Source organism: Cebidichthys violaceus, unplaced genomic scaffold (assembly GCF_023349555.1).
Source record: "Cebidichthys violaceus isolate CVI_PGR_0920_01 unplaced genomic scaffold, fCebVio1.0.p SCAF_17, whole genome shotgun sequence".
Taxonomy (NCBI): domain Eukaryota; kingdom Metazoa; phylum Chordata; class Actinopteri; order Perciformes; family Stichaeidae; genus Cebidichthys; species Cebidichthys violaceus.
The window spans coordinates 9194076-9205889 of NW_027176340.1; the positions used below are offsets into that span (position 1 = coordinate 9194076).

Genomic DNA, 11814 nt, shown 5'->3' on the forward strand with positions numbered 1-11814 from the left:
GGAGATTTGGAAAACATTTTTGACAGTTAAACATTTTCACAGGATATTTATATGAATAAGACTTCACGTCAGTGTGAATCACCGAGGATGTAAACAAGAGAAAGCTGAATCCCCTGGGCACATGTGCGCCGCTGCAGGTGTTGAGAGCTATGACAAGTGCTGTAACAGGGGAAGAATACACTATAATCCCCAAGGTGAGGCTGGATTGGATGATCCCGCATGTGGATGCTTACTCTGCAGGAAAGAGGGGGAAAGAGTGGGTCCCACTCTCCCTTCGCCACGTCAAACAGCGATTGGCTCCTGCAGGGTAAATCTCCTATCAGGGAGCTTCCCATAACATCCTCACTTACCCCACTGGCGGAGGAGGGAGCAGGAAGAACGAAGCCCAGGTAACCCCCTCACATTCAAAATACAGTGAGTTTCCTGCGTGTTTGTCTCTGTTTGTGTGTGTGCGGGCACACACGTGTAAGTTTGTGTGCGGGTACCTCTGGCATCTCTGGTTTCGTATAGGGTGTTAAATTACCCAATGGGAGCTTTAATAGAGCTACAGGCACTCTTGATTGTGAGTGTGGATGAGGGAGAGATTGAAGGGAGCAAGAGGGGATCAAAGCGGAGCTGCAAGGCAAGGTAGAGAGGGCACAACAACTCCTGCAGAGCCGGGGACCTGGTGAGTGGTGCGGACATCTGCACACAGCTGGATTTAAACTTTACACGTACTTAAAGATATATTTGCATGTAATTGCGGGTGAAGAGAGTAGTGACGTGATGCCAGTGGGTGTTTCAATGCTGTGTGAAATGAGGCTAAGTTGTTAAGTGGGAAGATTTGAGTAGCAATATAGCAGCAAGAAGTTGCCTTTAGACACAATTAAAAGTGTCTTAAGAGTGTAGATCTATTAGCACTTCTCTGTCCTTTCTCTTGGACTCTGTAACCTTTCTTTGCTGACACGGCACAATCAATATGTATTTTTTGCACGAGCCGCATCACAACATTCTTCGATAAGAAGATGCAGTCCCACATCCTGGACTGTTACGTTATCTGCAACAATGCAAGTGGAAATAGAACCAGATGAGTCTCTCGAAGTGCGCAGGGCCCTCGGTGTCAAGTGGACACAGAGGTTGCAGCTTGAAAGCGCGTGTTGGGATTTGGTTACCTCTCTGAACCAGACAAATGGAATGATAAACCGCTACTAAACGTAATGCTGATGGACTGCACAAAAAGAGGTCGTATTTTTGGTTTTGATGAGTTTCTGCTTCCAGTCATAAGTGATTTATTTTTAACATGTTCAGTTCCTTAGCATATGATCAGCAATAATACCAATACCCTGTGTAAGCATTTTCACTACCGAACCTGCAGAGCTTGTGTTTTCGTTTAGTTCATTGGAGAGAATGTCGGGGGGAAAAAATAACTGTAGAAGTACAGTATCAGATGGCAGGTTCTGTGCTGATGCAAACACGAGCTGACAGAAAAATCTCTTTACCCACAAAACTGTATCGCACTATATACAAAAATATATAACAAACTGCTTTATTCCCTCTTCCTCAGATCACAAACTGAATCCAAACGTTGCGTACAGCTGCCTGAATGATAACCAGGAGGAGGGAGACCCTGCCAGGATCTTCAGCGTGGCACTGGTTGAGGTGCCCCCTCCGTCTCCTGCTATCCAACCAGGCCGATAGGCGGAGCTAGCGACCACACAGGCGATGGAGGTGCCACTTGTTAATTTTGAGAACATGGACGATGTCGGCATCCACCTGGGAGACCCGAGTGACTCCGGGTACCCGACATCACCCCCGTCAGAGGCCCCCGATCAGAATCTGTTAACCCACCGTCTGAGCTCTCCTCACCAGTCGCCACGCAGGGGACGACGTGGGCATCATTCTGGTCAAGAAGGGCTGTCGCCGTCCTCTCCTCCGATTCTGACCGCTAAAGCGACCTCCAGCAGCGGCAGTTTGATCTCTAATCTGAAGCTCCTGATCAACAGCGAGTCCCCCACTGACAGCGTCTTCAGTAAAATGGCGAGGGATTGCTACGACAATGAGGACTTGTTTGAAAAGCACTTCATTGAAGAAAAAGATGAGAAAGTTGTCATCAATATTTCAGGCCTGATGTTCGAGACCCTGCTCAGCACCCTGAATAAGTTTCCAGAGACGCTGCTAGGTGACCCCATGAAGAGGATAAACTACTTTGACCCGATGAAAAACGAGTACTTCTTTGACAGAAACCGCCCGACTTTTGATGGTATTCTATACTACTATCAGTCGGGGGGGAGAATCCGCAGACCAGCCAACGTTCCTTTAGATGTTTTTGCGAATGAAATCGTTTTCTACGAGTTGGGTCATGAAGCGATGGAGCAGTTCCGCGAAGACGAAGGGTTTATCAAAGAGCCGGAGGTCCTTTTGCCCACCAATGAACTTCAACGACAATTCTGGCTCCTGTTTGAATACCCAGAAAGCTCCAGTGCAGCCAAATCTGTCGCTCTGGTTTCTGTGTTTGTCATCGTCATTTCCATTGTCATCTTCTGCCTAGAGACTCTGCCAGAGTTCAGGGACGACACTGACTTTCCCCCGGGTTTAACCCAACTCATCAACGGGACCCAAGGCGGTCCCACCACTAAAGACGTGTTTGCGTATCTAACAGACCCCTTTTTCATTGTGGAGACTATTTGCATCATTTGGTTCTGCTTTGAAGCTGGTGTCCGCTTTGTGGTGTGCCCCAGCAAAAGGGATTTCTTCAATAACATCATGAACATCATTGACATTGTCTCTATAATTCCCTACTTTGTCACCCTTGGAACAGAGCTGGCTACGACCCCCGATGAGGATTTGAACTCCAGTCAGAACATGTCCCTAGCAATCCTAAGAATCATCCGTCTAGTGAGAGTTTTCAGAATTTTTAAGCTCTCCCGACACTCGAAAGGGCTTCAAATCCTGGGGCAGACATTGAAAGCCAGTATGAGGGAACTTGGGCTGCTCATCTTCTTCCTTTTTATAGGAGTCATCCTATTCTCAAGTGCCATCTACTTTGCAGAAGTGGATGAGCCCCAGACACAGTTTGTTAGCATCCCTGACGGCTTCTGGTGGGCTGTGGTGACAATGACCACTGTAGGGTACGGAGACATGTGCCCCATCACTATAGGAGGCAAAATGGTCGGCACCCTCTGTGCCATTGCCGGTGTCCTGACCATCGCTTTGCCCGTCCCCGTCATCGTCTCCAACTTTAACTATTTCTACCACCGTGAGACCGAGCAGGAGGAGAAACAGGTGATGGATGCAGCGGCAGAGGCTGCCCAGAAAATGTCAGCTGTGAACAAGTATGGAAGCACACCCTCTTTAAACAAAAGTAACGGCACCTGGCAGAATGAGAAAAATGGCACACACTAATAGAGAAAGTATTTATATGTATCAAGGGCATGAAAAACATATCCAGTGGTGAGTTCATCTTTCTCACTGTTTTGTACTCCAAAAATGACAGCATTTGTGCGGATTATGACAGTATTAAAAGGCCCCGTGTGGTGAGACAGCCTTTACACAAGTTGTTTGTCTGCTTGTGGATGTGTCAAAGTGCAATTAACACAACTCAGCAACTACTGTATAATTATCATCTTTCATCCAGTGCAATTTTAAGAAAAAGGTGGTGGCTCATTTGTGCTATTAACGTTTCAAATGTAGACGGTGAGAGTAAATAAGCTGTAAGTTTTGACGAGAATTATCCTGGAGGGTCTGTAAAACAGCACGTTTATCTCTCAAAAGCAAATGGAAAAAAAAGCGGTCTAAACTGGAAGTATACTCAGAGCTCAAAGTTTGTCTTCCCTTCTTCATACTCAGCAAAACCTAGATAGAACTTGGCTGGATTTTCAAGGGCAGGCGAATGCGTCCTGTGTAAGGCAAGAGGACATGAGCACACACATTGTCTTATCAGCAAATCTATAGTTGAGAATGCTCAGCCGGCAGCACTTCTCCTTATGACACAGCGTAACAATATCTGTGCGATTAGTAGTTGGCACGTTTGCACGTCCGCTATTACTCTTGTAGCTGCAAAATATAAATCTGCACTGAGATGCATTGTATTATAATACATGCAGTAGTTGCATGCAGCTTTTAAAATCGCATGTTATTTTTTATCTAATCTATTATTTGGCATTTTGTACCAGATTATCACCTTCTGATTTTATCACAATGTGAATTTTCCCTTTAAGAACCATAGCAATTCATTGCACTGGAAACTTATTTTCCAAATATCTCTTGCGCACTTTTTGGAGCTTTACACCATCAGCTGTTGGCAGGGAAAGCACATTTCTCAAAGTGCAAAGATGATGAGATGTGTGTGTATATATACATATATATATTTATGATCAGACAAAGATCACACTATATATTTGACCATTTCTCCATTTACCACCTCATTTGTATTGCATGGCATAGTGTGCCGAAAAAAGGTCTCACTCCTATTATCAATAACTGAAAGTTTGACATATTCATTGTACCTAAATATATAGTCTTTTAATTGTATTGTGATGATCAATATATTCCATGTGATAGGGAAAGCCAATACCTCAACTGGATTTGGGAAATGATGACAAGTGATGAGGTTTGTGTCTCATCAGGAAATTGGTTCTATAAATGCATGCCACATTTCGATCTTGAAAATGTACTGTATGTGAGTTTATTATAACTATAAATACAGTTTGTACAGGAATGTCAGTGGGGGTAGTTGTAACACAATCAATGCCTTTCAAATAATCCTACAATATGCAATAACGGAAAAACAAATGTGTTTTTCACCTATGGAAAGAGCAATAACTAATTCATTAAAATTAAATGCAATAAGGTGACATCAGTTAGTCACGTTGATACTCAGCACTTTACTATGTTATGAAGCACTTAATATTTGAGGACTGTTACTGTACGTGTCAACATTGTACAGTAGACAGTACAGATAATGTTTTATTTATCCTGTAAAGAGTGCCTTCCATTAAATATGTATCCTAACTGTGTGAAGTTTCCCTCTGATGATTTCTCTGAAAAAGTGGACTTGTGACATCAAGTGAATTTAAAGTTACCAAACTGCTTCTCTGTTCAATAATAGTGATGGATGGAGGTGTCAGTGTGCATGGCCGCAGGGCTGAATACTCATCATGTTAGTTGTTAAAACGCCCTCTCACTGCTGGTTCTCTAGAAGGATATCATGATGGCATCTCTCTCTCTCTCTCTCTCTCTCTCTCTCTCTCTCTCTCTCTCTCTCTCTCTCACTCACTCACTCATGGTTTCTCTTCATCTTCATCCAAAAATTCTCCCTTAGTGAGTCCAACGTGTCGCATCACAAGGGGGAAAAACAGCAGGGATACAGTTTTTTTTTAAATATATTTATACAAATATATATCTCTGGTGTCATGGTGTAGGTGGCAGACTGGAGGAGCAGACGTTTTCTCGCTGTGTGTTTCTGTAACAAGACTGTCATCTAATTAAGAAATGAAGAGGGTAAAACCTGACTGCAAATAGATGGAAAGATCAAAAAGGATTGTCAAATCATGCTGACATGTTGAGTTTTGTTTGTTGTTGTTGGGGATATCGATCAAATTAGCGTTTTCTTTCAATTAGGCGGGGAACATCTTGTGTCGTGAGCTTGACAATGCCTTTGACTGGGACGGCTTCAAAAGCAAATGCACCAAATTAAATATGCAGACCAAATGAATCATTTATAAGATTATCTATCTTGGCCTCCAAGGCTGGGGGCTGGCTGTTTCATTTGATGCTTTACTGTCCCAAACAGTCCCTTCAAGGACATATTATCAGTGAATACTCTGAAGCAATGTCTTTTTTTGATCCAGACTCATTTTGTGATTTTAGGATCTCTGAGCTGATTCCTTCCTCAATGAGACGAGGCTGTTAGAAGTAATTTCCTGCTGAGCTATACTGGCTGTGTTTTTTGCAGCCTGCTCGTCTTGTCGCTGGTTAAAGGTCAGGTCAGCATGCCCCCCCCCCCCCCCCCGCCCTGCTGATCACTGATCGTACGGCGACACCCCCGAAGACGAGGCCTGATAGCATTTTAGCGTTTCACAGACAGGTAGCTCTGGCAAGGTCAAAGCTAATGCGAGGCTGTCATTAATAATTCATCGGGTGTTCCACGAAGAGATCACATCCATCCTGCCTTTGATAAAGATTCATCCCAAGAAATCCATCCAACGACCGATGTGAGTGTCCAATCATTGTGACACAGCAGGCTGTACGATGCAACCCTTAATGGTTCTAAAAATATCCCCGTTGCATGACGCCCCTTTACTCCTTTGAGAAAAGAAACTTTGGATGGGTCTCACACAAAAGCTCAGGCAGCCAGACTCATATCGGTAGATTGAGTTACTGTTTTGTCAGCAGACACGTTATAAGCCAATTTCAGAGCTGCACAGACAGCAGGCTGTGTACTGTAGTTCACGCCCTCAAGAGGGCAAAGTCAAAGTTGGAACTGGGCAGCTTGTGTTTGAATTAAATCCCTTTGAAGTCTCCGGTTTCTTCCAGTGACGGAAACTCTCCTGGATGCAGGACAGGGCACACGGTGGCGTCGAGCTCCGTCACCGCTGTCGTGACCTTGCCATTAAATTTTTGATGAAAGGGCGAAAAGCAGTGCTGCTCCAGAGCACAAAAGTGTAGCATTGAGTGGCTTCATAGGCTTAACATTGATCAAAGTTCAGCAGCGCTCACCTACAGTATAACTTGAGCCATTGATTCTGTGCCCTGACTTTGATGACCAAGAACATTCAGACATGGGTTTTGCATTACTGCTATAGCTTTTTTATTGACTGCAGGGCTGATTTGATGATGAGGGGTAGAAGCTCAGACAGGTGGACACACCTTGCTTCTTACGGGGGGGGTGATGGAGGATCAGGTGTCCTGAGACAGTGTGATTAAAAAACACTTTATGTTCGGGAAGAAGTTTCTTATTTTTTGTTTTATTTGCTTCACACATGCTGGAAATCTCGGATATCACAGAGGCATCCAGCACATGCTCCCATTTATTGCTGTGTCAGTTTCTAAGAGAACACATTTGTTTACAACTTGCAGAACACTTGACTTACCGTTATATTCTATTTTATAATTGGTCATTGATGCTTTTTATATACATTCATATAATATAACACCTACACTTGTGTATATACCAGTCGTGTCTATCCTTTGTCTTTCTTTGTCCAGCTTTGTCATCCTAGCTGTTATTATATTTCTGTAGAAGAAACCAGAGTCAAATGTCTTGTATTGGCACATGTACTTGGCAAAGGAATCTGATAATGATTCTGAATATATCTTATAATATTAACTGGGTAATAGTTAAACAGTAAATCTGTCTTTTACCTCCGTTATTCCTTAAATGGATAAGGCTGGTGTCATTATTTATTTCTCTTATTGTCAACAAATCCCAAAAAAAGACAAAAAACATAAATAAATTGATCCTACTAAAATAACAAACATAATCCAGGCTGTTATTGTGTTTTCCAGCACAAAATAATTGGGAATCATTTAGAAATATATAGATATGCAGGAGACAGGGTTATTATCGTTGTCCAAAAACTATATTTTAAAAAGAAAAGACCAGTCAGCCTCAATGTTTTTACATTCCACGACCGCTGTAGTTTATTTTTGAACTCATTCACACCATCTTGCTGCTGTGAATACTGCCGGATCCACGACTGAAAATAGTCCCCAACAAATACACTGTTTATTTGTACGACAAACCTTTGCTAAAAAGGCAGTGCCCAGCTGTTCTTGAAAATGATTTAGCGTTTTTCATATTGTGGTGACCTGATTTTATAAGATTGTAGTAAGAGTCAATGCAGCATTATTACAAACCTCATCATTAACGTCAGTTATAAAAGACATTTTCTGTATTTGCGTTATCTCAACATTTTAAGTTTAAATTTGACATTCCACCAGCTGTTAATTTTTTGCTTTTATGAAATTCAGATGTCAGGAAATATAAAACCATGTTACACATTAACAGATTATCTTTTATTCTCTTCTTTTGGTGATAACAAGGAACTACTGTGATACTAATTTAGAGTTTGTTGCAGAAGGACTTTGTTCCTAAAACTTAAAGTAACATTTATGATCTCCAGTTCTCGATATATCAAATACAACATTATAATGAATATCATAGCAAATAAATGAAGCATTTGGGTCATTCATAATTTTGGGTGCATACATTAATGGAGGCATTATATTCGCCAGTATCCATCTGAATATGATTTGTTAGCTCAGCACTGCTGATCTATTTATTTTTTTTAAGATTGGAGAGGGGAGTCCCACGAGAGGGCGAGTAATGATTCAAGGAGATAAAGATTTATGACAGGTAACTGCTCCGCTGCAGTGCGCCAGCCCCGGAGGTCAATGGCCAGACTTTGTGGGACGAAACGTGAGTCCCACGTTTGTCCTGCTTAACGCCCATGAAAAATGAACAAGGTGACCTGAAGTATCAGCCGGGACCACACAGGCTGCCCTTCACATCTGGGACAGACAAAAATGTTTGCAACTACTGTTTTAAAGAGAAACACGAGTGTGCGTGAGGGTCATCCAGCTGCAGTGCATTACAAAGATGAATCTGGATAATTATTACCTTCATTATTCTCACAATGGAAAAGACTGCTGTACGTAAACAAAAACTTCCAGAATGAAGAGATTTATTCATTTAAATATTAAGTTATTAACTGGATTGTTATCTTACTTACATTTCACGTAAACATGTATACAATTTCTCTAAGGTTCATTTAAAATCTCAAAATGAACTGGGAGAGCAAGGCAAGTAAAGAATTCAGATAATTTACTTATAAGTGCCAAATTTAATATTCAGAGCATTAATAAAGCATCAAACAACTATTTGTAAAGATATAGTGGCACCTGAGCAGAGAATGAAGCCACTCAGTGTGTATTGTAATCCGAGTTTCTCCGTTCTTTGTTGACATAGCCGGGTCGGACACGCATGTATGTTAGTGCATGTTAGCGTGCCCCGATGGCTAGCTAATGGCCGTCGCTCTGCTCTTTGCTCAGACAGCGGTAACGGCTTAAAACGATGTGATAGCACCCACCTTCTGGTTCCTCTTCCTTCCAGGTAAGCACTGTTAGCTCTGTCAGCACTGTTGTCGTTTGTTTCACTGTTTGTGCTGTTAGCACTATTGGAGGCGAGGAGGGAGGTCTGACAAGAGGGCGTTAACATTCTTTAATTTCATGATTAGTCCAAAACTCTATTTCAAATTTGGCCTTACAGGATTGGGGCTGATTTAAACAGTAGATGAAATGTTTAGCCATTTTCAACCATGAAAATTGTTTGGTAAGAAATATCAATATTAACACCAGCATTGATCAAATTGCAATCATATCTTTTAGTTTAGAAAAACCTTTAAAAAAACATGTTTAAGTGTGCAGTTACTCTTTCAGTAGAACTACCAATACTGCAGCATGAAAATACATGATTACATGACCTGCTTTAAAAATCTCAATTAGCTAAAAGTAAATAATTTGCACATAAGTATCACAAGTTTAACCCTGTGAGTATAACAAGCGTTGTTATATTTTTATGTTATTAGTGATGCATCAATGTGAAAGTGACATTTAATGTTGTGGAGGTCATTTGAACTAGTTAGATATAGTGCTTCAAATTGTATACACTCACCATTTGTTATGTATGACAGTTTTGTATTACTGTAAAGTAAAAATCAGAGTAGAGTAAAAGGTACAACATATGTAGTAGAGTAGAAGTATAAAGTATCATGAAATAGAAATACTCCAGTGAAATGTACTTGTTTATAGTCCACGTCTGCTTATTAAAGTGACATGTTTGATATATATTGATTTTATGGGGTGAGGATTGGATTTGAGACAACACTGTTTCACAGTGTTTAGCATGACACCTTGTGGCTTAATTGTGGTAGTACACATAAGCAAACTGGTGAAAGATGTTCACTAATTTGTTTGCTTTTGTGTACATTTGTTGGCTTACATACAGGAAAGGATTATTTTGCAATATTGCAATACATGTGAAAAAACAATCATTTGTACCTCAGATCAGAAAATTTCTTCAAGCACAACATAGTTAGGAGTATGTGAAGTCAATTTAAAACCTGAGTTTCCCCTAATGACAAAAAAAGAATCAGCAATATGATAAAGAGTATTCAGGCCGACAGGTCACACTCATACTGATCACACCACAGTCGGCTGTTGTTTCTCCAGACCACGCAGCACAAACAAAGAGAAGCGGCTTTATTAACTCGAAACCCAGCTGCACCTCAAGCTGAGCGACTACCTGGTCATGTTGCTTTCGGTTACAGAAAACGTCTCATGTTTCCAATCAACAAGTCAGATAAGAGATCAGTCATCGATAGGAAAATAAAAGGTCAGGTAGTTTTTCCTTCTGTGAAAATAGTTTTACTCTGAGTTTTACAGTCACTTCCTGGAACTCTCAGCCTACAACTGTACGAGACCAAATCCAGTTCATATCTGCAGGCTGGAGAGAAAAACAGTGATTACGAAATGTTGGTAAAACGTGTCTGAGTCATAATAGCTTGGTCCATTCAGTCACTGGCATGTTGCTCTCTCTCTCTCTCTCTCTCTCTCTCTCTTTACCTGTATATGTATAAACAGGTAAGTTATTGTATTGTGTACTGTGTGGTGTTATATTTGGTCTTCACTCATTGAAATAAATAGGGTGGACAAAATATTGGAAACGCCTCCCAGCATTATGCAACCCTGTTGATCTGCAGCATCTGAGTTGACCATGAAATCAAAACAACAAAACAAAATTCAACACACAGGCTCTATTCTCAGACCGTAGGCCTATTCTAGTTCTTAATGCCTTTTGATTTGATTTATTTATGGATCTACAAAAGCTCTCTGATCCAAGGGATAAGATGTTGAAGTGAGTGAAGTAAAACTTTATTCAACACTGAACATTATATCCAATATGGTCCAACAAGATGTTGAAAGGCAGATATAAAACATGTAACGTAAAATCAATACAGCTAATGCAAATCAATAGCTCAATTACAATTTAATTTATAACCTGACACCTTACCACACAAGCTCTAACCTCTGAAGGTACTGCTGTTTGTTTGTTTTTGTCCACTTCAATACATGACAGCCTCTTCCTCAGTACAACACCAAAAAATAAAAAGCATCTGGCTACATTATTTATTGAAGGCATCTTGAGTAGTATTGTGCTTTTTACTTTGGGCTTCTGCCATGTGCAGACTGTGTCTTTGTTTGTGTGTTTTTCTTTTGTACCTTGTGTATGTGTTTTTATTGTAGTACTGCAAACCAATTTCCCCCCGGGAAGGTAATCAATGAATCAATCAGTGTTGACTATTGACCATTGTTAACTGAACACGGATATTACAGAGTATGCCTATTGATGATATTGTATGCAGCTTATGTTGTTACAGCAAACTCCTAAATGTATTTAGGTACAGTAGCAATAATTAATTGATTAGTTGCCAACTTTTTAATTAATTGCTATTAAAAACTATTTTAGAAATCGATTAATCAGTGATTTTTTAAAGGAAAAAAGTAACAATTCTCTGATTTGAGCTTCTTAAATGTGAATATTTTCTGTTTTCGTTACTCGTCTATGAACTGAATATGTAAAACAAGACATTTTGAGGGCACTATTTTCGGACATTGTATTGACCAAACAACTAGTCGATTAATCGAGACAATAGTCACTAGTTGCATCGCTATATGGGTTATTACAGCCTATAATAGCATAATAGACTCAAAGCCAGCCTCTAATAGGAAATGACCTCTGCAGCTTTTACTTCCTGTGAAACGTGGCCAGACGAC

At 40.7% G+C, this 11814-nt stretch overlaps 1 protein-coding gene across 1 annotated transcript; it reads left to right on the forward strand.

The window, feature by feature from the left end:
* Positions 1–1701: 1701 nt before the first annotated feature.
* Positions 1702–3381, forward strand: LOC137873524 (potassium voltage-gated channel subfamily A member 10). The gene has a single exon (XM_068711754.1). It carries the CDS (start codon positions 1702–1704, stop codon positions 3379–3381), a length of 1680 nt encoding a protein of 559 aa, XP_068567855.1.
* The last annotated feature ends 8433 nt before the right edge of the window (positions 3382–11814 follow it).

Bases quoted from the DNA above. Each gene is read 5' to 3' on its own strand.
- LOC137873524 (XM_068711754.1), top strand. From the start codon at position 1,702: ATGGAGGTGCCACTTGTTAATTTTGAGAACATGGACGATGTCGGCATC.